The following is a 26,305-nucleotide window of genomic DNA, read 5'->3' as shown; positions in this document are numbered from 1 at the left end:
ACGTCAATAATTTTCAGACATACATTACTTGTGCTTTATGTAAGTGATCATTTAGATGAGGTGCCTGTTGTATGAGTAACAAACAGCAATATCAGCAGAGAAAAGAAAGGGAAAAAAATGGATGGGGATAAAGAACGATTACAAAGAATACATTTCCAAATGTAATAAAAATTAATGTTCTTTTGGTGAACTGTAAGTCATGAGGCAATGAGTTTTTAATCTCACACATCAGATGGGTTGCCCATTTTGAATGTCATTGCTTGCCAGAGAAGTTCTCATTGAAAACTCAATGTTATATCTGGCACTTCCTGCTGTATCAAACTCCTTACGCTGCTGAAATCAACTGACATAAAACACACTGGAGACTGAACTGAGGTTCCTACTACTTTAGAAATCTGTTTGGAATAATTCACCAACTGAGAAAGGATTTTGTATGCATTTTTGCAAAATCTAATGGTGGAATATAGTGAAGTAAATGCTCATTTTCCCTTTCCTGGTTTCATACTTGGGAATGGGAGCTTCCTGCAAATTCTTCTGTGAGATGGTTTAGAAATTTCAAATCATTTGTTTTCTTTCCCTAAGCTTAAGATGTTGGGGAGAAGAGTTACATTTGGAAGACCAGATGAGTGGTATCTGCACAGTTGCTGAATATTTCCCAGGAATAGATTTGCATGAACCCCTTAAATTTTGATTTGATTTATCATTGTCACATGCATTAGTGAAAAGTATTGTTTCTTGCACGCTATACAGACAAAGCATACCATTCATAGAGAAGGAAAGGAGAGAGTGCAGAATGTAGTGTTACAGTCATAGCTAGGGTGTAGAGAAAGATCAACTTAATGCAAGAGAAATCCATTCAAAAGTCTGACAGTAGCATGGAAGAGCTGTTCTTGAGTTGGTTGGTACATGACCTCAGACTTTTGTAGCTTTTTCCCAACGGAAAAAGTGGAAGAGGATATGTCTGGGGTGCGTGGGGTCCTTAATTATGCTGGCTGCTTTGCCAAGGAAGGAGAGACTAAATAGACTGGGTCCGTACTCGTCAGAGTTTAGAAGGATGAGGGGGTATATTATAGAGACGTCTAAGATAATGAAGGGGATGGATAGAGTAGATGTAGAGATTCTTCCCGCTTAGAAAGGATAGTAGGACCAGAGGACACAGCCTCAAGATAAGGGGGGCAGGGGGCAGTTTAGATCAGAGTTGAAGAGGAACTTCTTCACTCAAAGGGTGGTGAATCTCTGGAATTCTCTGCCCGTTGAAGTGGCGGAGGCTACCTCGCTAAATATATTTAAGTCACGGGTAGATAGGTTTCTGACAGATAGGGGAATTAAGGGTCATGGGGAGAAAGCGGGAAAGTGGAACTGATCCACTTCAGATCAGCCATGATCTTATCGAATGGTGGGGCAGGCTCAAAGGCCTACTCCTGCTCCTATTTCTTATGATCTTATGTTCTTAAGTGTAGAAGAGTCAATGGATGGGAAGCTGGATGGTCAATGGATGGATGGGAAATTTTATTTTCATCCAAAGATGAGAGGCAGGATTCTCTGGCTGCGCTCACCTGAAAACCAGAGATTCCCTCCCAACATCAATGGACCTTTACATGGTGTGTAACAGTCATGTAACCACTCCCCCCACCCCCCCAAACACCGCCATAGAATTCCAGTGGCAGGTGGGATGGGAGAATTCAGACCCAGGTCTTTGTTGCAATTAAGTCATCTGATGAAAGATATTCAGAGATGCAACTCCATAGTTATTGCATTGAAACAGAATGCTCTCTGGCACGCATCGGTGCGTTTTACAAACACTTAAAGAATTCACCTTTTTTAAAAGTCGTGCCAAGGATTGAGTGCCTGTTAGCTTCTTGACACATTAAGTAGTTTTTGTCAAATTCGATTGTACCATATATTGAAAAATATTCTATATCCTGACAAACAGAAAAGAAAGCCACATAGAGAATGGAATTACCCCTTCTATATCCAGAACACGACAGTAAGCTTGAGAGCAACATGCATGATGGCAGGAATACATTGCAAATCAATTAGCCTATTTGTGTCATATCTCTTATGTAATCCAAAACAAAACACAGTTCTCCTCTTTCTGGTCAAATGTTAAAAGACTATTATTTCAGATTTTCAGCACCTGTTGTGTTTCTTTTTATGTTTACACAATAAAGTGATTCTGCCCTTCTCTTAAAAGCACTGGTGAATACCCTCATCATTAATGTCTTTATGCCAGCCTACTGCATTCATTTCAAACTGGCAAAAATACAACAGTACTTTATCAGAGGAACTTTGAACTTGCAGTGTTTACAGGAATACAAGAGCTTATGGCCAAAGCTTTTCACACCATTATGGACAGATTATCAATTATATTACATTCCAACCAGCATCCTTTTATTAAGAAAGAAACTTCAAACACATGTTTCCACATCAACAGGAAAGGTGCTTCACCAACACTACGCCCAACGACCGAAGGCACAGTCGTACCCACACTCGGCCTTACCAGGTTTCTTCTTGATGTAGCGTTTTCCGGCTTCTCGGAAAGCCACAGCTGCTCGGAAGTAGGACCTCAGTATTGACCAGCGGAAGACAGCCACTGGGTCAATGCCAATCAAACCGCAGATGAAGGCATTTTTGCTGCTTTTCAGAAGTGCAACAATGTCAGGACGCATGTGATCTGTGTTCTTCTCCCGAAAGTCCTACATCAACATACATTTATGAGGAAGCTATAGTGAATGATTATATTTTTGAGTTGCAATTGTTCTTTACATTCAGTTAAAGGTAATTTACACCAACCCCACACCATCCAGGGACACCGGCTCTCATGGAGATACAATATCAGTGGGACCTACAGCCTCTGGCAACTCATTCAATTTCCTATTCGTCCTAGGAACACAGGCACAGGAGGAAGGCACACAAATCCGTGAGCTTTTCTGAATCTCAGTCTGATCATTGCTGATCTGCATTTCAATTTAATTTGTGTGCTTTGATTCCTTACCCCACAAGACCCTTGCTAACAAAATCTTTATTTTAAAAAACATTTTTAAACACACTTCTTACTTTTTCTAATTTTCAGTGGTTAGTACTGTTGCCTCACAGTGCTGGGCCCAGGTTCAATTCCGGCCCTAGGTGATTGCATGGTTTTTGCATGTTCTCCCCATGTCTGCACAGGTTTTCTCCAGGTCTTCCAGTTTCCTCCCACAGTCCAAAGATGTGCATGTTAGGTGGATTGGCCGTGCTAAATTGCCTCTTAGTGCCTCTGGGTGTGTCGGTTAGGGGAATTAGCAGAGCAAATGTGTGGAATTATGGGGATAGGGTGGGGGGGTGGGCCTGGTAAGATGCTCTGTCAAAAAGTCAGTGCAGACTTGATGGACCAAATGGCCTCCTTCTTCACTGTAAGGGTTCAATGATAAATCCAAGACATGTCCTGTTCCGTACAAGTTAGTTCCACAGTACAAAGTACATTTTTTGCTATAACATTTGATCATGTGGATGGTCTAAGTCCCCTTCTACTATTTATTCAATACTCTTCTTGATCAATGGAATCCAATTTATCAGGCAATACAGACCTTCATTTGGTACTTGACTTTCCCTGCATAGTGCTTTATAATAAAGGCTTGCTCCATCACTGTTGGGAACTCTATATAATTGTTCCCTTCATATTGTCGCTTGAATTTGTCCAGCAGCGTCTGATTTGTTGCCTGTGGAAAACTGAATTGAAAGATAATTAGTTACAAACACAAGTCAGGCACAATGGTTATCATCAGCACTGAAATATCTGGGATCGAGTTAATCTCATCACTCCATAACCTTCAGACAAGAAAAATTTGTATACCACCTATTTCTGTAGACAGAACCTGGGTGGACTGACCTGATCACTGGCCCATGCTGAGTTAGCTGACCTCTCCTGGATTGGCACTGTAATCAGTCATCATGCCCCTAGATTACTAATGGGAGTAGGGAGGGGGATATAAGTGGTCAACAGAAATTGCTATCTGGCATCACCCTGTCAGATCAGCTCAGCTGGTAAAACTCACGTCCAATCAGGTCATAGACTAAGTCCCACTCCAGGATTTAAGCACATAATCTAAACTGATATTCAGATTTGGTATTCTCCAATTACATTAAATCAAAGTCCCATCTGTCTGCTTCTGTGATTCACATAAATGCTAAAAAAAACCTACTGCACTATTGGAAATGGACCAAATGGCCAATCACTCAACTGCTGTTTATGGGAAAACACTGCAGAAAGCAGATGCCACGTTTGACACATAACAGGATTGTGGCTTTCAACTAATTGACTTGTGATGCTCTTCCAAACATTTCTGTGATATAAGACACTGTAGAGATGAAGTTTTCTATAAAGCTCCAGATTTGTTGCAAATGCAAGATTGATGGTGAATCAGTGGAGTTCCCAAGGAAGACCCATACCTAGAACTTGAATCCACATTTATCTTTACAGATGCCATTTTTTCTTTCAGAATTGCAGCATTTCCATGTTTTTTTCATTTGCTACAGGTAATGATTTTGTTACATAAGACAGTCAAGTCTGACAGATATCCTAGAAATGTTGATTGTCCAAAGGTTGGGTTTGTGGTTCACTGACAATTTAGGTCACACGTGGATCAGGGTGGTCCTAATCATCAAGTCTGATAACTGAAGCAGCATGGTCCAAGCCCTTGCAGCAATCTCTCATCAGCAGCTCACTACCTCCAGGCAGGGATGCAAGTGGTTACAACTATAAACTTCTCCAGTTGGCTGGGCAGCTGGTCAGTGATACAGAGCAATGCCAACAGCATGGGTTCAATTCCTGTACTGACTGAGGTTATTCATAAAGACCTGCCTTCTCATCCTTGCCCCTCACTTGAAGTGTGGTGATCTTTAAGTTAAATAATTGCCACTCAGCTGTCCCCCTCAAAAGGGGAGAGCAGCCAATGGTCATCCAGGAATATGGCAACTTTAGACTACGCCATCTGAACATCTATTTGATTTTGTGGGCCAACACAGAAACATAGAAGATAGGAGCAGGAGGGGGCCATCTGGCCCTTCGAGTCTGCTCCACCATTCATTACAATCATGGTTGATCATCCAACTCAATAGCCTATTCCTGCTTTCTCCCCATAATTGATCCCATTTGCCCCAAGTGTTATATCCAGCTGCCTCTTGAATACATTCAATGTTTTGGCATCAACTACTTCCTGTGGGAATGAATTCCACAGGCTCACCACTCTTTGGGTGAAGAAATGTCCCCTCACCTCCATCCTAAATGGTCTACCCTCAAGAGATTTGTCCAGTAGCAGGTAAATGACACTAACCAACCATAAATTATAAGAACATAAGAAATAGGAGCAGGAGTAGGCCATCCAGCCCCTCAAGCCTGCCCCGCCATTCAGTAAGATCATGGCTGATCTGTCGTGTCTCAGTTCCACATTCCCGCCCTCTCCCCATAACCCTTAATCCCCTTGCCTATCAAAAACCTATCAACCCGCATCTTAAATGTATTTAGCGAGGCAGCCTCCACCACCTCAACGGGCAGAGAATTCCAGAGATTCACCACCCTTTGAGTGAAGAAGTTCCTCCTCAACTCCGTTCTAAACCGCCCCCCCTTTATCTTGAGGCTGTGCCCTCTAGTCCTACTGTCCTTTGAGCGGGAAGAGCCTCTCCACCTCTATCCTATCCATCCCATTCATCATCTCATATGTCTCAATGAGATCTCTGCTCATTCTTCTAAACTCTAATGAGTACAAGCCTAGTTTATTCAGCCTCTCCTCATAGTTCAACCCCCTCAATTCCGGTATCAGCCTAGTAAACCTCCTCTGCGCTCCCTCCAAGGCCAAAATATCCTTGCGTAAGTGCGGCGACCAAAGCTGCACACAGTACTCCAGCTGCGGCCTCACCAATGCCCTATACAGCTGCAGCAAGGCCTCCCTACTTTTATATTCAATCCCCCTCGCTATGAAGGCCAGCATCCCATTCGCCTTCCTGACCACCTGCTGCACCTGCAGGCTGGGTTTTTGCGACTCATGCACAAGGACCCCGAGGTCCCTCTGCACCGTCGCCTGCTGCAGTTTTTCGCCACGTAAGTAATAGTCCTTCCTACCATTATTCCTACCAAAGTGGACCACCTCACACTTGCCAACATTAAATTCCATTTGCCAGTTCCTGGCCCATTCGCCCAGCCTATCTAGATCCTTCTGCAGACTCTAGATTGTGATATTATGAGGTTCAACATTATTTTCAGTCACATTCTGGTTCAAATTTGCACTGAATTAACACTCTTTAAACCCATCAGGGCTGCACTGATCAGATGACCCTATTTCATATTCTATGTGGATATTAAGCTGCGGTTGCCAAACACCTTTACAGCCTCCCATTATAACTCATGTACAAACTACTGAAAAAATAGCACTTTGTGAAAATGGCCATCACAAATAATAGGAAAATTGGGAGTTAATGGAACAGAATTAGGAACAAACAATATAGCTTGTCCGGAACGTTGCAATGACAGCCCGAGACACAGAAATGATTCATAGAAGGTGCCCCTGTGTCAAAGTCAACACTGCAGGTAGCAGTCTGATGGTGCAAATTCAGGGCACAATCTTATTTATAGCATAACCCAGAGAGACCAGACACGGGGTTGCTGGAAGAATGATGATATCTTAAAAGGCCAAAATCCCTATGGTCCCCTACATCTGGAAAGCTTACTTATTTCGAATGTAACCATACAGGCTTAGTGATAAAAACAAATTACTGGAATCTGAAACCAAAAGAGAAAATGCTGGAAAATCTCAGCAGGTCTGGCAGTATCTGTATGGGGAGAAAACAGCTGACATTTCGAGTCCAGATGACCCTTTGTCAATTGACAAAGGGTCACCTGGATGCGAAACATCAGCTCTTTTCTCTCCTTACAGAGGCTTAATGAGTTATTGAGAAAACAAAATCAAAGTCCCATCTTGAACAATTATTATTTGGCTGCTTTTATATCAGGGTTGGTTTTAATTTGAATTCTGGAACAGTACCTCGCATTTATAACTGCTACATCCTAATTCCTTACCTGGGCAGTAGCCTCAAACCAATCTGCTTCAATATTGTATGAAGCACATCTGCTGAGATGCTCTCAATTCATCAAGAATTGTTCCCATGCAAATATGCAAAATAGGAGTAGGCCATTCAGCCTCTCAAACCTTCCCTGCTGTTAAATACGATCAAGGTTGATTTGCCTGTGTTTCAAATTCCACATTCCCATCTATCCCTGACAATTTTTGATTCACTTGCCCAACAAGAATCTATTTACTTCTACATTATAAATATATTCAGCAACCTGCTTCTATCGCTTTGGGACAGAATGTTCCAAAATTGCATAACCCTCAAAAAAGAATTCTCCTCCTCGCTGTCCTATAGGGCGACCCCTAATTTTAAAGCAATGCCCTCAAGCTCTGGACTCACCCACAACAGAAAACATTCCACAACCTTGTCAAGATTCTTTAGGCTTTTGTAGACTTCAATCAAGTCATCCCAATGGAAATAAGCCCAGCCTGTCCAGCTTTCCCTCACAAGACAATCCTCTCAGTGCAGGCATCAATCTAGTGAACCTCCTCTAAATCGCCTGTGAGGCTTTTCTGTCCTTCCTTAAATAAGGAGACCAAAACTGCACCCAGTATTTAAGATTGGTCTCACCAATATCATGTATTACTGGAGCATTACTTTCGTGTTCAATTCCTTTCTTAATAAAGAAACACATTCCATTAGCCTCCTGAATTACTTGCTGCACCTGCAAACAACATGTGACCCACACTAGAACACCTAAATCCCTCTGTACCTCGAATTCTATATTGGTTCACTGTTAAGTAATACTCTGCATTTTATTCTTTCAGACAAAATGAACAACTTTCATATTTTCCCACATAACACTCCATTTCCTAGACCTTTGCCCATTCAACCTATGTGTCTGTAACTTCCTTATGTCTCCTTCACAAAATGCTTACCTCCCTATCTTTGTGTCATCTGCAAATTTCGCTTTGATGCCTGCGCTCCCCTCATCTAAGTCATGAATGTAAATTAAAGTAAGGAGTACTTATTAGTCACAAGTAAGGCTTAAATTAAGACTGCAATGAAGTTACTGTGATTTGAAGCCCATGGACAGACCCTTGTCAAACTCCACTTATCACATCCTGCCAATCAGAAAAAGACCCATTTAAGCATGCTCTCTGTTTCCTTGCACCCAGCCAATCTTCTATCCATGTTAATATGTTATTCCCTACACCATTTATTTTCCACAATAATCTTATCAAATGTCTTTTGGAAATCCGAGTAAAGTACATACATAGGCTCCACTTTTTAACGACAGTGCACATTACTCCTTCAAAATTCTAATTGCTTAAAGATGATTTCCCTTTCACAAAGCCACGCTGACTCTTACTGATTACCTGGAGATTTTCCAACTGCCTAGTTATAACCTTCTTAATGACTGTCATGAGGAAGGTGTTAGAATCAAACATCAAGCCAACTGGCCTATAGTTTCCTGCCTCCCTCCCTTCTTGAACACAGTTTGTTTGCTACTTTCCATTCTGATAAGACCCCAGGATGAATCAGGACTGGGAAACTCATTAGCCCACTGCTCCGTCAGTCTGCTGACTACAGATTCCCTGGTGACAGCAGTTACACCAAGGTCCGCTCTCCTTTCCACCTCCTCATTTACAACTATTATCAGAATGATTTGGTAACTTCTATAGTGAAGTAAGTAAGTAAAATATTTGTTCATTTTCCTGTCATTTCCTTATTATGGACTGTTGACTCTCCATTCTGTCTCCAGTGGACCAACACTCCCCTTTTCCTTTTAAATACCTGTAAAAACTCTTGCTATGCATTTTCAAAGTGTAGGTGAGCTGGATTGGCCATGATAAATTGCCCCTTAGTATCAGCAGCAGGGTAAATACTTGGGAAAGGACCTGGGTGGAATTGCAGGTGGTGCAGGCTCGATGGGCTGAAAGAATCCCTGCAGTGCAGAAGGAGGCCAATGATTTTTACATTGCGAGCTATCTTCCTCTTAATTCTCTAATTTCTTTTTGCTGATTAATCTTTTAGTCATTCTCAGCCATTATTTATATTCTGACCAATCCTGACCTGCCATTCATTTTGCACAGTTAAATGCTTTTTTCTTTTAAATATCGTGCTTTCCTTAACTTCTTTAGTTATCGTAGATGGTGAGTCCTCCCCTTAGAATTTTTCTTGACAATAGGAATACATTTATTCTGAGTATTCTAAAGTACCTTTGTAAAGGTCTGCCATTGCTTCTCCAATGATTTACCTCTAGCCTAGTATCCTATCACTTCACCAAACTCAGCTTTCATCCCCTCACAGTTGCCCTATTTAAGTTTAAAATACAAAACTGAGATTCACTCTTCTCCCTTTCAAAATAGATCATATTGTGGCCGCTTCTACTCAAGGCTATCTTTACTCTGAGGTCATTAATTAATCCTGTCACATCAGGGCACGATGGCAGCACACTGGTTAGCACTGCTGCTTCACAGCTCCAGAGACCTGGGTTCGATTCCTGGCTTGGGTCATTGTGCAAACTCCCTGCAGACGTTCTCCCCCTGTCTACGTGGGTTTCCTCCCACAGTCCAAAGATGTGCGGGTTAGGTTGATTGGCTATGCTAAATTGCCCCTTAGTGTCCCGGGCGGCACAAGTTAGAGGAATTAGCAGGGCAAATATGTGGAGTTACGGGGATAGGGCCTGGGTGGGATTGTTGTTGCTGCAGACTCGATAAATCAAATGGCTTCCTTCTGTACTGTTGGTTTTCTATGATTTTCTATGATTACACAATACCAAGTTTAATGTAACTTGTTCCTGGCTGGTTCCACAACATGCTGCTCTGAGAAATTGTCTCAAAAACATTCTGCGAATCTTCACCCAGTCAACAACTGTCAATCTGATTTTTTTTCAGTTTATATGTAGATTTAAATCTCCTGTGATTATTGCTGTCCCTTTATCACAAGCACCCAATATTCATTCTTGCATACTTTGTCCTACATTGTGGAAACTGTTAGGGGGCCTGTAGGCACTCCCAGTAGTGATTTATTTCCCCAAACAGTCCTCATCTCCACCCAAACTGATTCTACATCCTGATCTTCTGAACCAAGGTCATCTCCAATGATTGGATCAATGCCATCTTTGATTATCAGTGCTTATCCCATGACCTTTACCTGGCTTCTATTCCTCTTGAATGTCACATACTGCTCAATACTTAGATCCAACCCGTGTCATCCTGTAGCCACACCTCTGGAATGGCTATTTATTTACTTCAACATGTACTATCGTTATAGCAGCACGGTGGCACAGTGGTTAGCACTGCTGCCTCATAGTGCCAGGGACCCGGGTTCAATTCCCAGCTTGGGTCACTGTCTGTGCGGAGTCTGCACATTTCCCCGTATCTGCATGGGTTTCCTCCTGGTGCTCTGGTTTCCTCCCACTGTCCAAAAGACGTGATGGTTAGGTGCATTGGCCATGCTAAATTCTCCATCAGTGTACCCAAACAGGCACCAGAGTGTGGCTACTGGGGATTTTCACATTAACTTCACTGTAGTGTTAATGTAAGTGTACTTGTGACACTAGTAAATAAATTTAAACTTACAAATGCTGTGCGCATTCAGATACTGAGTCTTCAGTTTGTCTTTTTGTTACTTTTGTAACATCTCATGTTGATTGTTGGGTTGTACTTATGTTTTTTTCCTCTCCGTCTCTTCCTGCCACACTCTGACCCCCATTTGCTATATTATAACTTTGCTCTCCTACCTTGACTATATCCTTTAACTTGGTGCATCTACCCAAAGTTAATCCCTCACTGCCCCTTATTTAAAATAATGTCCTCCATACTTCCCTAGATACGTGCTTACTAATGCCAAACTAGTACATCGCCATAGTATTTACAATGCTTCTTTCAGACAGATCCAAGTTTGGAGAGAATAATCTATGATTGGACTGTTGAGTATTTTCATTGTGTATATTTTAATTTTAAAATAATCCCCCACCCAGTAAATTTCAGTGAAATTCAGGATTACATGAATGATAAAAATGAACAGTTAATTGAAAGGCTGGTAATAAATTTTAACCAGGTCATGTTATTTGTGACCAGTTTGACACAGACAGTAAAATAAGGGGGAAAAATTGCAAAATATAAACTAAAATCCTTCAGTTCATTAACTCTCCTCATACAAGAATTGTGTAAAAGCAGCACACTAACAAATGTGGGTAATTCTTTTCACCTTGAGCCTAGCAGGGAACACAAAGAAAGTAATATATTCAAAGTTAAGCAGACAAAGACAAGAACAGAGTTGAAATTAGTCCAAGGAACCGAGTTTCACTCATTTAAGAGAAATACTTTGCATCCGAGGCGGCCCTAGCTTTAGCTGAATAAGTCTTCACATTTCTTTCTGATCTCAATCAGTTTAAGTATACAAATATTCAACTAATGTTACTAACATAAAAAAAAGTCTTGACTGAAAATCACTTTCTGCAATGTTCCATCAGCAATGCTGCTGCTACCATTCCTTACAAAGCAGGCTGCCTCAAAAAGCTCCCGAGTGGCTCTTTCACTTGCATTATGGAGTATAATGTTAGCAAGTGTGAGGTTATTCACTTTGACAGAAATAATAGTAGGAGGGATTATTATTTAAAAGGCGAAAAGCTGCAGCATGCTACGGTGCAGAGGGACCTGGGGGTCCTTGTGCACAAGTCGCAAAAACCCAGTCTGCAGGTGCAGCAGGTGATCAAGAAGGTGAATGGGATGCTGGCCTTTTTAGCGAGGGGGATAGAATATAAAAGTAGGGAGGTCTTACTGCAACTGTACAGGGCACTGGTGAGGCCGCAGCTGGAGTACTGTGTGCAGTTTTGGTCATCGCACTTGCGCAAGGATATATTGGCCTTGGAGGGAGTGCAGAGGAGGTTCACTAGGCTGACACCGGAGATGAGGGGGTTGGCCTATGAAAACAGACTAAACAGACTGGGTCTGTACTCGTTGGAATTTAGAAGGATGAGGGGGGATCTTATAGAGATGTATAAGATAATGAAAGGGATGGATAGGGTAGAGGTAGAGAGATTCTTCCCGCTTAGAAAGGATAGTAGGACCAGAGGACACAGCCTCAAGATAAGGGGGGCAGGGGGCAGTTTAGATCAGAGTTGAAGAGGAACTTCTTCACTCAAAGGGTGGTGAATCTCTGGAATTCTCTGCCAGTTGAAGTGGTGGAAGCTACCTCACTAAATATGTTTAAGTCACGGGTAGATAGGTTTTTGACAGACAAGGGAATTAAGGGTTATGGGGAGAAAGCAGGAAAGTGGAACTGATCCACTTCAGATCAGCCACGATCTTATTGAATGGCGGGGCAGGCTTGAAGGGCGAGATGGCCTACTCCTGCTCCTATTTCTTATGTTCTTATATTATGGATTCTAGATTAAACCCATCGTCTAACTGTGTTCTTTTGCTTTCTCTTGCTTGGTTAAATAGCCAGATTACTGCTCTGGCAACATCTCGCAGCCCAACAGGCTGAGAGCAAATGCAGGGATGTCAATCAAGTGCCAACAGTGAGATGGAGAGATTTAATACACTCGTTCTGCACAGTGCAGGCCCACTCAGCCTCCATTCCAAATCCACCCACCCTCAAGTCTCAAACCCACTTCCTGCCTCCAGGCCACTCACTCTTTGGTTAATATCTTGCCTCCACTGACACAATCACCAGAGGTTTCCAGTATTAGGGTTTTCCACCAAGGAAATTCTCTTAAATTGGTCTTAACAGATTGATTGAAAACTTCAGAAATTCACTCTTTATTGTTTCATGTTGTTACTTTGTCTTTCACATAATCATGGCAATTCACTATCAGGCACCATACAGAATTGTGCTCACTGGAATATCTACATGGTGATCTAATTGAGGGATTGAGTAGCATCAGAATCTATGATTACTGTCACCTAAACTCTCAAATCAGATTGGACTTGAAACCGTTCCAGTATATTGGACATTCACCAATTAAAAGGTTAAGGCTAAAAATTACAGCCACGGATAATGCACAAATAACATTCTCCCATGAAATTACTTGATTCCTCATTATAGCAGGAGCATTAACCAGTTTATTTAAATGAGCGAACATCCCTATTGTATTGTGAACAGAGGAATTTGATACTAATGCACCACAACGTAAACTCATTCTATAGGCTATTACTAAATTAAATCAGGTTGGTATGAGTACTCACTTGCACTCCTCATCCAATAGATGCAGTAAGCCTGTGGGTTTCTTGCTGATGAGGTTAATGCAACCACTGTTGTCTATATAATCAATGTTGTGCCAACTGATGCCTTCTGATCTGTACTCCTCCTGTAGGACAAAAATTTAAATAAGTACAAAACCAGCAACATAAACTAAATTACTAGGGAATTAATAGTCTATAAAAATGCAGATATGAAACACATACATTTTACATGTTCTCTTTTCTTATGACCTTTCCATCATGTATTTCTGACGGTGGGTGGGCACCGATATTGATACCCCAAATTCCATTGTATAATCTGGAGCTGGGGAATCAATGAATGTTAATCTCTATCACATTCAAATGCTTCATTTGTGGCACTGGCCAAAGGGACAGCACAATAGCACAGTGGTTAGCATTGCTGCCTCACAGCGCCAGGGATCCAAGTGCGATTCCTGGTTTGGATCACTGTCTGTGTGGTGTTTGCATGTTCTCCCCATGTCTGTGTGGGTTTGCTCCGGTTTCCTCCCACATTCCAAAATGTGCAGGTTAGGTGCACTGGCCACGCTAAATTGCCTCTTAGTGTCTTGGGATAGAGAAATTAGCAGAACAGATACATGAGGTTGTGAGGATACGGCCTGGGGTGGGATTATTGTTGGTGCAGACTTGATGGGCTGAACGGCCTCCTCTGTACTGTAGGGTTTCTATGATTCTATGAAAATGTCAACCTAAGAGAAGCCTAGAGAGAGAAACAGACAAACCTTTTTTTATGGGGGGTTTGGGGGGGGTGGTGTGGGAGGCACAGACAAGGAAAAGAGGACAGCAAGAACAGGTGGAGGATATCACATGTGAAAAATGCTTTTCCTCTTGGAAGGACAGAGAGATTAGAGAGGAGAGGCAATGCAAGGGGATAATATGTCAGCACAATTGTTCTAAGGTTGAAAGGGAATATAGACCACAGAATTCAGTAGTTTGTCCAAAAACATGAATAAATGATACAACAATCCTATATTCAATATCCAAATGTTCCTTGTAAAATCTGATTTAGGAAATCCTTTGTGGCTCAGTAAGTTTGCTGCCCATCTTCAATCTCAGGTTAATCAGCCATACGTAGGACTAAGCTTCATGTTCATAGGCAAGTGCATGTAAGTAGTAACTGGGGCCGATTCTCCCATGGAGACTTGAGCAACGTCCAATGCGTGGGATTCATCCTGGGTGTCTTGCCCTCACAGTGTCTCCCAGATTTCCGGAAATAGGTATGGAGCTTTATTATCTATGCAGGATGTCACTTCCCTACAATTTAAATAGAATCAGTGGGTGTGCTTTACACTAGTTCCCCACTTTTGGGGAAACTGGCAGCCCGGCTCCGCTGGCATGAAGTGGGGGGCAGACAATTGAGGCCCCCCCCCCCAGAGAGTTGGGCGCAGGCGGTGTGCACCCTGGGCATTGGCATCATCAGCCTGTGCCCCAAAGGGGAAGTGTCAATGCCCAAACAACCTTGGCACTGCCCATCAGGTGTGGGGCTGTGCCAAGGAGATGAAGCCTCAGGGGTGATGTCCTGGGGGGAGGGTGTTTCGCATGAGTGCGTGTGTGGGGCAATCGAGCTGGCCACTCAGCGCTGACAGATCAGAGCGTGCGCAGTGGCCCGCTCAGTGCAATAGGCCCCGCCCATTGAATTTCACCATGATTCAGGCTGAGGCACTCTGCAATGCAGAGAGCATGGCAGATTCTTTCTGAGACTGCCACTGAAAAAAATCAGCGTGATTTACTCCAGTTTTCATGCAAATTTTTTTGAAAGAATCCCAGCCACTGTTTTTGGGCTACTATTATTCCTGACTATGTGTTTGAGTTTGAGGTGCAAACATTTCCAGATGTCCTATCTGGCTTTCCACAGTAAGGTGACCTCCGCCATTTTAAGTTCAGTTGAATAAAGGCCTACAAGGAGAAGCACTGCAGACTTTAAACGTGGTGTCAGGAAGTGGAGCTAAAACAGAGTTGTAGAATCGTGGAAAGGCTGCAAAGAGACAGCTCAGAAAGGGACACACATGCTAAAATCTGCTGAGAAGGGACAAGGAAAATCAAACAAACTGAAGGCTTCAGACGAAATGTTAAGCAACATGGGTGTTGTATACTTTTCTTGCCCAGCTCCTAGCAAAAATAAAAGCTGATTGGTGGTAGAATTGGTGATTTTTCCACTTGCAACAGAAATTAATCTAAAAGCCAAGACCAATACGAGTAACCATACTTCTAACACAGCTAAGGATGGACTGCTACAAGGTGTGTACCATTCTCAATCTAACCAGCAAACAAAGAAACCAGGCAGCGGAGATTTGGAAAGTCTTAAACAAGTGTTTTGAACCATGAGTGAATGTTACTTACGAATGCTACGTATTCAACACTATAACTCAAGGTAAAACAAACCCATTAATCAGTATGTGACTGCTGTAACACAGCTTGCAGAACCAAGTGAATTCACATAGCTAAAAGATGATCTGATTAAAGACAAATTAGTCTCAGGCATTCGAGACCCCTTGATGAGAGCAAGTTTGCTGATTGTTGAGAACCTTGATGCTCAGGAAAGCGATAAAAATGTGCAAAAATGCAGTAGCTGTAAAACATCAGCTGGACCTACAGTGGAGAGGCTTGGAGAGAAATTTCCAGAGCTTAGGCCCCACATGGCTGCCAATGGTGGAATAATTCAAGGAAAGAGTGCTCTCTTTGGGCAAGCGTTCTCCAAGGCGACCTTCACGACAACGCAGAATTGTTGAGCAAAAACTGAAAGCCAAGTTCTGCACATGAGGACAGCCTCAACCAGGACCTTGGGTTCATGTCACACTATCTGTAATCCCCATGACTTGCCTAGGCTTGCAAAACCTCATTAACTGTCCGGGCTGGTGACAATACACATCTCTTTAACCTGTGCTTAACCCTCTCTCCAACACACTGTCTGCATCTTTAAGACTTGATTATTTGTTAACACTCGCATTCCAACCTTTATCTTGTAAATTGAGTTTGTATCTATATACGCCCTGTTTGTGAATGCAACTCATTCACCTGAAGGAGGAGTGACACTCCGAAAGCTTGTGCCATCAAATAAACCTGTTGGACTTCAACCTGATGTTGTGAAACTTCTTACTGTGCGTACCCCAGTCCAACACTGGCATCTCCACATCAGGAATAATTCAGATAAGGGATGTTAATGTAGTAGCAGAGGGTGCAGGGCTGAAAGGGTTAATGTGTGGGGCTGGAGAAACAGTATAATCTACACGATGATGAAAGTAAGAGTCATATGACCAAGGCAGAACAGACCAGATATGTTATGCTGAGAGACATCGCAAGCCAAAAAAGCAGAACAAATCACAAACAACAAACATCAGAAGTCCATTTCAACAAGATAATAATTCAACAAGTTCAATCAGGGCTTCTCCTTTTCATATTAAACTAATTTCCTTATTCCATATTTCTAATGCACAGACTGGGTACAGAATTACTAATGGATTTTTTTTCATAACTCTTGATCCAATTGTACGTGAGGAGCATTGTGGTAAAATAAATAGAGGTGGTGACAGTCAGGCAGCTGCCCTCCTTTCCCAGAGGCAGATTAGAATGTACTATTTGCAGAGCACCCAGCCCACTCCCACAACACTAGTAGATGCTCCTCCATGTTTGGCTTAGCAGTTCAGCTCAAAAATACAGATAGAGGGCAAGTTAATTATCTCATAGAACAGTACCAACAATTACCTTTTGATAAAGAAGCAAATCACAAAGCAAAGGACATTGTCAAAGTTGAAAAGAGAACAACAGAAGTAGGATAAATGAGAAAGCAGTTACTAAATGATGATGTGGGTAGCTGCATAACAAAAAATGCATTCATACTGCAGTTTTAATTTGACACAACATCCCGATGTGTTTCACAGCAATGTAAGGAGACAAAAAATTGACACCAGTGACAGGAGAAGCTATTAAGGCAGAAGATCACAGGCACATTTTAAGGAGCATCTTAAAGGAGGAGTATAGTGGATAGGTGGAGAGACTTGGAGAGGAATTCCAAAGCTTAGGCCCAGCATGGCTGCCAATGGGTGGAACAATTCAATTCAGGGATGTGAATGTAGTAACAGTGTGTTCAGGTTGAAGGGATTAATGTGTGGGACTGGAGAAACACTATTGCCCAAATGATGATGAAAGGGACAGTTATATGGCCAAAGATCTAGAGAGAGAATGTTCATGGCTTGTACATCTGTAAACAGTTTTATTCTTCTAATAAAGCAGTGGCTTTCAGATATATCTATGCCTCTGTAACCTTACGTTAGCAACAACCAACGTACAACATGGTGGCAGAGGTGAAAGAGCCACAGTTGCTGAAAACCAACTTTAAAGTTTGCAAGTCTGACTGGAAAAGGCACTAAGTTTTGCCAATTTATATTTCTAAGACAACTGAAAATGGCTAAAAGAGTTCTACTGATGTAGGGGAGACTGAAAGCAGAGAAAAATAACCAACAATTTATCTTGCTAAAATTTACAAAAGGAATTACAACTGTCAGGTGAATGTGCTATTGTATCAGTTATTCTATTGCTCAAGTTTTCTGATCCACCTGCTCCATGGGCTCACTGAAGATCACAGTCACACACAGGCGCTTATAGGTCCAAGTGTCTAATTGCCCCTTTGGTGAAACGGTCACTCCTTCTCCAGTGGACACCTTCTTGGAGAAGAACTGGATTATCTGCCTCAGTGAAGAGTGTGAAAAGATTGGCAGTGAATTAACAATCTAGATCATCAGTGCATGTGGCAGGTTGAAAGGACTCCTATTTAGTCTCATTGATAACCGTCTGTTCATTGACCTCCTTCGTTGTCTTTGATGAGGTTGACAAAGACATTTCAGTTCAGGAGAAAGCATTCCTGATTGGGAATAACTCACAATGTTTTCAGAATCCGTTTGTTCCTGTATTAGAATGCTGCTTGTAACTTGCCTCTGACTTGTATCTTATCCCCACCCCCGGACCACATAATTGGGTTTCAGTTGTCTTCACCTATTGTCTTAGCTGCCTTGATTCTTTATTGGACAAGACTGTCCTGTATCCCATTTGAAATTAGTGATGTGTCCATTGACACAAATGTCCACAATTCCAGGATATGTATCTTGGGTCTTTCATCTTGCTGAAAAAACATTCTTGTTTCTATTTTTGGTGAGAATCCTCTATTTCATTAATGGCCTTCTGTGCAAAGATTCTCTCATGATCCTCTGTGTATCTACAGGTCTTAGTTCTACACATCCTTCCAGAGTGTCCAAACCTTTTGTAGTGTAAGAATTCTGCGGAGAGCTGGCAAGAAACTGTTTGCATCTGTGGGGCTTGTGTCACAGAAAAGGTGTCTCCCTGAAACCCAGAGCTATTTGCAGCTCTTGGGAGGTCTGCCTGGAATTTTGAAAAGCAGTAATGGAGTTTCCCCACGCCAACCGGCCTCTTGGAAAGCTGCTGCATTTGCTGACCCTTTATAGCATTTGTTGTTAAAACGTCACAAACCTTTCTTAAAAAAAATTGCTGTAAATGACTATTAAGCTCTGTTTACTGTTTTCTGCATTCAAGCAACCAATTTAATTTCTGCGAATTCTGCTGTATATTTGTCAGGTGTAATTTCGCTGAGTTTGGATCCCAGCCACAGGGTGTATTGAAACCCGTGCTCACTAGAAAGGAAATTTGCCCAGTGCTGCAGACTTACTGCATTGTTAACCTGAAGATTTTGAACCTTTAAGATTTTCCCATCCTTCATCAATTGTTGCCAGATTCTTTGATTCTGCTGCATGATCTGGGTTTTTCCACGGATCACCACCTGATTCAAATGCCATGTGTTGCAAAAACTTTTTCAATGACCTGATGACAGAGTTGAAGTAAATGCTTCACCTCTATCCACCTGGAGAAGTAGTCGACAATTATAAGTTTGTATTTAAACAGATCTATTCCCAGATGTTCTCTCAGCTTGTTAAGGAACTGTGCGCGTGTGTGCATCCACACCTATTCATCCACCAAAAGTGGTTTTCCAGAATGCAAACAGTCAAAAACATCCAGAATTAGACACAAAGCTGGAGAAATTTTATCCTTATTCCTCAAAAGGAAATTGTCCATTATGCATTTGGGAGAATCAGAAGTTGACAGTCAACCTGACAATTCAGCAAAAGTTGCATTCTTATTGAAGGTGGTCTAGAAGAAGAAAGCTCACAGATTAGATTGAGTAACATCTAGGCCGGAATCTTACAGCCATTCACGCCAGTGGGAGTTTCTGGTGCCACTGCAGTGAACAGAGATTTGGCTGGTCTCCAAACGTTCCATCCTCACTGCAGTAGGGGCAGGACGTGAGCGGCTGGTAATCTCACACCACTGTTCTAATATATTTGTAAATAGTTATGTTCCTCCAATAAACCAGTTACTCTTCAAATAAATCTATGTCTCTACAATCGTTCTTTAAGTCAGTGATAACCAAAATACAACAGCGGGAGTCCAGAATTGGAGCAATATGGAAGTGCAAGATTGATGGGGTTTATGGAGATAGAGGAGGGTGAGGCTTTAGAGATATTTGAAATTAAGGAAGCACCCACATGCTAATTTCCGCAGTTCGAGGATGCTTGGAAATTTGTGTTAAAGTAGATGACACTGCAAACTTTCTAGACACACTCAGGTAGCCCTTCAGCATTTATAGAGACAGAAATAGAGTTAATGTTTCAGTCTATGATCCTACTGACCTGAAGCATTAATTCTGTTTCTCTCTCAACAGAAACTGCCAGACTTACTGAGTGTTTGCAGTATTTTCTGTTTTTATTTCATATTTCTGGTATCTGTAGTGTCTTGTTTTCAAACAACAAATGGGTTCGATTCCTGGCTTCAGTCACTGTCTGTGTGGAGTCTGCACATTCTCCTCATGTCTGGTGGATGTCCTCTGGGTGCTCCAGTTTCCTCCCACAATCCAAAGATGTGCAGGTTAGGTTGATTGTCCATGCTAAAAATTGCCCTTTAGTGTCCTGAGATGCGTAGGTTAGAGGGATTAGCGGGTAAATGTATAGGAATATGGGCGTAAGGCCTAGGTGGGATTGTGGTTGGTGCAGACTTGATGGGCTAGATGGCCTCTTTCTGCACTGTAGGGTTTCTATGATACTATAACAAACCTTAATTTTGATCAGCGTGGATTGAGAGAGCAGGAAAAACATTTAGAACAGAGAATTGCAAGGGAGGAAATACTCCACAGTCCTACATTCCTCTGATCTATTTCACAACAAAACACATCAATAGTAGGTGCTATTTGGAGCAGTGTAGTACTGACATGAGGTCAATAATGCGACCCAAAAGGGAACATTCAAGTGGCTCATTCCTTAAAGAGTCATGGAAAAGGAGAGATGCATGAACATTTCTTAGGGAGGAATGCCCTAATAAAGCCAATTTGGCAGCTGTTGCTGGACAGTAATAACAAAATAAACTTTATTTATTAGTCACAAGTAAGGCTTACATTAACACTACAGTGAACTTGCTGTAAAATTCCCCTAGTCACCACACTATGGCGCCTCTTCAGGTCAATGCACCTATCCAGCATCTCTTTCAGATTGTGGGAGGAAACAGGAGCATGCGGAGGAAACCCACACAGACATGGGGAGGACATGCAAACTCCACACAGACAGTGACCCAAGCTGGGACTTGAACCCGGGTCCTGTGAGGCAGCAGTGCTAATCACTATGCTGCCCTCATAATAGTATAAGTGGATTGAAATTTACCTAAACCACTCTCCACTTAATCATTTTTTTGCTCAGAACACTGGGTTGATTGGCATATTATTATTTACATTGCTGGTTTGACTAATTTGGCAGCACTTCAACCTCTCAATTAGGTGGTTTTGGATTCAAATCACTATTTTAGCACATAGTCTAAGTTGACAGTCCAGCATCGTATTGAGGGAGCTCTACGATGCTGCAGTTGCCATTCTTCCCAGCACACTAAACAGAGGATCCCAAATGCCTATTCCACAGGTTTAGGTAAAAATGTATTTTGTGGCACTGTGTTCTCTGAATATTAATCCTCCAACCTGTAGTGGCACAGTAGTTAGTACTGCTGCCTCAGTGCCAGGGACTTGGGTTCGATTCTGACTTGGGTCATAAGTCTGTGCAAAGTCTATACATTCTTCCTCTGTCTGAATGGGTTTCCTCTGGGTGCTCCGGTTTCCTTCCATAGTCTGAAAGACGTGTGGGTTAGGCGCATTGGCCGTGCTAAATTCTCCCTCAGTGTACCTGAACAGGTGCTGGAGTGTGGTGACTCGGGAATTTTCATAGTAACTTTATTGCAGTGTTAACGTAAGCATGCTTGTGACACTAATAAATAAACTTTGAAAACAATAATTAGCATAAGCATTCAAACCAATCATCTTGTTGCTTTTGTTGCTTCTAAGAATTGTGCAAAATGACTACTTCATTCACCTACATAATAGAAGTCACTATATGTCAGGTAATGTTGTTTTGAGCCATCCGAGATATGATGAGATACCGTGTAAATTTTTCATTATTTCTTTGGGTCCTACAATTAATCAAGCAATACAGGAACAATGCTAGCACTGGAATCAGCATTATTATTATAACAGCCCCTCCCCCTGCCCACCGAAGAAATTATAAATACCACAGGCAGAGACAACTGCAACATGCTCAGCTATGCAAAGAGTGTTTACATTTAACAAGTGCAAGTCTGGATAGAAAAGGACATCACAAGGAGGCACTGCTGCCATATATGACCTCATCTAAAATTCAGCTTTATTCCTAAAGGGCTGCAAACTGTTTGCCAAAGTGACACTGGCCCATTTCCAACCAAAGAAACAACAACTATGTAATGTGTTTTTGTGATCCAGCAAGCACTCTTTCTTAAACCAGTCTCTAGTCTCACAGCGGTTATTAATATGAAAGGCATTTGTAACATTTCCACGATCCGTCAGCATTTCCTGGAATTTCTGGAGACAAAAAAATTTATTTTTAAAAAAGTAAACTTGAAGTCACAGACAAAAGATATTTATCTTCTGTCTCGGAAAATAAATGTGCCAATATTCAAAATAATTTTTTTCCTAAAAGTGCAAAATTATAATGCAACCATATTGCAAATTTAAAGTAATAAATTAAGCAGCTGAAGAGATGAATCATGTAAGGAATACACCATTGCAGTGATAATTCTTTACCATTTAAGGAAACGCGCATGAATTAACATTGCAACATTCCCCCAAGACTTGTGGTTAAGAATCTGGCAAGCTTGGTAGCTGGCTTAGCACCATTAGTGTATGTATGGGTCACAGATGGCATAAAAGCTTTTAAACTATTTAAAACTTCTCAAAACAAACATTCTGGGCAAGTGCACAGACAGTGCAGCAAAACTGTCCTGGCAGTTACCATCTTTCATGTCCACTCCTTTGAGAATACTCATGCAGCCAAGTTTACATACTCCACTAGTTTGAACTGCTTAAACAGCATCAAAGCTGAAAGATAAAGCACAGTCCTGCTTAACCTCTACACAACATATGCAAGCTCTGGTTATATACTTTATTTTATACTTTTATTGCATCTCCAATGACCTGACAACTAAGAGGCACAACACCCTCTCTAAAGTCAGGATTCTGCACTTGCAAACATTCAACACTGTACATTCCCGGCATTTACAAAGAACAAAGAAAATTACAGCACAGGAACAGATCCTTCAGCCCTCCAAGCCTGCACCAACCATGCTGTCTGAATTAACTAAAACCTCCTACCCTTTCCGGGGACCATATCGCTCTGTTGCCATCCTATTCATGTATTTGTCAAGACGCCTCTTAGAAGTCACTACTGTATTCGCTTCCACTACCTCCCCCAGCAATGAGTTCCAGAGACCCACTACTCTCCGTGTAAAAAATCTGCCTCGTACAACTCTTTTAAACCTTGCCCCTCACACCTTAAACCTATGCCACCTGGTAATTGACTCTTCCACCCTGGGAAAAAGCTTCTGACTATCCACTCGGTCCATGCCTCAATCTTGTAGACTTCTATCAGGTCGCCCTTCAACCTCTGTCGTTCCAGTGAGAACAAACCAAATTTCTCCATCCTCTCCTCATAGCTAATGCCCTCCATACCAGGCAACATTCTGGTAAATCTTTTCTGTACCTTCTCCAAAGCCTCCACATCCTTCTGATAGTGTGGCGACCAGAATTGAACACTATATTCCAAGTGCAGCCTAAGATTCTATAAAACTGCAACATGACTTGCCAATTTTTAAACTCAATGTCCTGGCCGATGAAGGCAAGCATGCCGTATGCCTTCCTGACTACCTTCTCCACCTGCATTGCCACTTTGTGACCTGTGCACCTGAACACCCAGGTCCCTTTGCCTATCAATACTCTTAAGGGTTCTGCCATTTACTGTATACTTCCCATCTGTATTAAACCTTCCAAAATGCATACCTCACATTTGTCCAGATTAAACTCCATCCGCCCAAGTCTCCAGTTGATCTATATCCTCCTGTATCCTCTGATGGTCCTCATCGCTATCCACAAATCCACCAACCTTTGTATCATTCGCAAATTTACTAATCAAACCAGTTACATTTTCCTCCAAATCATTTATATATCTTATCATTTAACTAAAAGTCACCAAATAAGAATGTTAAAGGGGAGGACAAGACCATTCTTTTTTAATATGTTAACAATCCAATAGAATAACCCTTAACGTGATCGTCCTCACAAATTTCTCCAGATCTCCAACCCTCCTTTTCTCTCCAAAGTCCCCAAAACTGTCACCACATTCTAAATCCGTGCCCATTTTTCCCAGAACTCCACTGTAGAATTTCTCTAATCAGGTTTCCACCCATACCAGAGAAGATCTCATCAAATGGCATGAAAAACTGCGTATTGTGTTTCTGCAGTGGTTCAGTTGACAACACACGTGCTTCTAAATAATGAGGTTCATAAAGTTCAAGTCCCACTCCAGGGCTTCAGCACAGAAATCAAGACTGACACTGCAGTGCAGTAGAGAGTGAGCACTGAATTGTTGGAGGTGCCACCTTTTGGTTGAGACACAAACCCATTTGGGTGAATGTAGAATATATTATGGCACTTTTTTGAAACAGTGCAGGAGATATTTTCCTGGTGCACTGGCCAATGTTTACCTTTCAATTAACTTCACAATAAAAACAGATCATCTGATCAGTAGTCACTGCTGTTGATGAGATGCGCTGGGTGCAAAATAGTTGCTGCATTTCCTACATTCCAATAGTGACTGTACTTTGAAAGGAATGTCACTGGCTTCATAAAGTGTCTTTTCTTGCTCCTGCAGCATTACCTCTGGTGTCCCCCCAACAATCTATCTTTGGTTCTTTCTAATTTTCATCTACACGCTCTCAGCAACAATGTGTGAAAACAATGTTGGTTCACACAATGACACCCAGCTCCACCTTATCGCTACATTTCTTGGACAGAGGATTGGCTAACCAACAGAAAATGGGGATAAATGGGTCTCTCTCGGTTTGGCAAGCTGTAACTACGACAACGGATGAATGAACATCGCTTGACAATCACCAGGCAAGACTGTTCCCTTCCTGTTGGCAAACACTTCAGTGGTCACGGGCATTCAGCCTCTGACCTTCGGGTAAGCATTCTCCAAGGCGGCCTTCACGACACACGACAGCGCAGAGTCGCTGAACAGAGACTGATAGCCAAGTTCCGCACACATGAGGATGGTCTCAACAGGGATCTTGGGTTCATGTCACACTATCTGTAACCCCCGTGACTTGCCTGGGTTTGCAAAACCTCACTTACTGTACTGTCTGGAGACAATACACATCTCTGTAACCTGTGATCAGTGCTCCTTCCACTCACATTGTCAGCCACTTCAGGTCTTGAACAGCAGGTTAGGTGTAAGGATTCGCATTTTAATCAGTAATCTCTAAACTGTCTGTGCTTTATATGCTCTGTCTGAGGCCAGAACTCTCCATTCACCTGACGAAGAGGCAGTCCCCTCGAAAGCTTGTGAGTATTATCAAATAAATCGGTTGGACTAAAACCTGGTGTTGTCAGACTTTTTACTGTGTTTACGCCAGTCCAACGCCGGCATACCCACATCATGACTAGTGGTGTTCCACAGGGCTCAGTATTGAGCTCCAACTATTTAATATCTATGTAACGTCTTGGGTGCAGGGATAGAATGTAGGCTAGCCAAATTTGCAGATGACAAAATAGGTGGGAAAACAAGCTGCAATGAGGAAATAAGAAATTTACAAATGGGTATAGATAAGTCAGGTGAGTGGAATTTAATGTGAGTAATTGTGAGGTTGTCCATTTTGGTCAAAGGAATAAAAAAAAACTTTCCATCTAAATGAGAGAAACTTGAAAATGATTTGTGCAGAGGAATGTGGGCGTCCTCATGCATGAATCTCAGAAAGTTAGTATGCAGGTGTAGCAGGTAATAAGGAAGGCAAATGGAATTTTAGCATTCATTGCTTATGCAAGAGAGTATAAAAGCAGGGAAGTGCTGTTGCAACTGTATCAGGCATTGATGAGACTGCATCCAAAATACTGTGCAGAATTTTGGTCCCCTTACTTAAGGAAGGGCGTAAATGCATTAGAGGTGGTTCAGAGAAGGTTGATTCCAAGGTTAAAGGGCTTCTGTAATGAAAAGAGACTTAGTAGTTCAGGTCTATGCTTGCTGGAATTTACAATAATGAGAGGAGATCTAATTGAGGTATGAGATATGCTAAATGGGATGCTAGACGTGGAGCAGATGTTTTCCCTTATTGGGCATTCTAAAACGAGAGACCATAGTTTTAGGCTAAGAGATGCAGATTGAAAATAAGAACGAATTACTTCATTCAAAGGGTCATGAATCGGTGGAATTCTCTACCCCATAGTGCAGTGGCGCTCACCAGAACACCAAACAAATGAGAAGATTGATAGATTTTAATTAGTAGAGGGATGAAAGGATGAAGGGAGTGGCAGGAAAGTGGAGATGAGGTCAGCCATGCTCATACCGAATGGTGGCGCAGGCCCAAGGGGCTGAATTGCCTACTTCTGTTCCTAGTTATGTCCTCAC

At 42.0% G+C, this 26,305-nt stretch overlaps 1 protein-coding gene across 4 annotated transcripts in view; it reads right to left on the bottom strand.

Moving 5' to 3' along the window:
- myo9aa (myosin IXAa) overlaps positions 1–26,305 on the bottom strand; it is a 311,787-nt gene that overhangs the window by 94,997 nt on the left and 190,485 nt on the right. For all 4 annotated transcript variants that reach the window (XM_080216194.1, XM_080216195.1, XM_080216198.1 and 1 more), the window contains exons 12-14: positions 13,245–13,366; positions 3,567–3,708; positions 2,501–2,696 (exon numbers count right to left, since the gene is read on the bottom strand). In XM_080216194.1, the coding sequence (XP_080072320.1) occupies positions 2,501–2,696; positions 3,567–3,708; positions 13,245–13,366 (460 nt within the window). The remainder of the gene's footprint in view (positions 1–2,500; positions 2,697–3,566; positions 3,709–13,244; positions 13,367–26,305) is intronic.

Source organism: Carcharhinus amblyrhynchos, chromosome 32 (assembly GCF_965287045.1).
Source record: "Carcharhinus amblyrhynchos chromosome 32, sCarAmb.v2.hapA, whole genome shotgun sequence".
NCBI lineage: Eukaryota > Metazoa > Chordata > Chondrichthyes > Carcharhiniformes > Carcharhinidae > Carcharhinus > Carcharhinus amblyrhynchos.
Note: the sequence above shows the minus strand (reverse complement) of the source record. Positions and strands in the feature narration are given on the sequence as shown.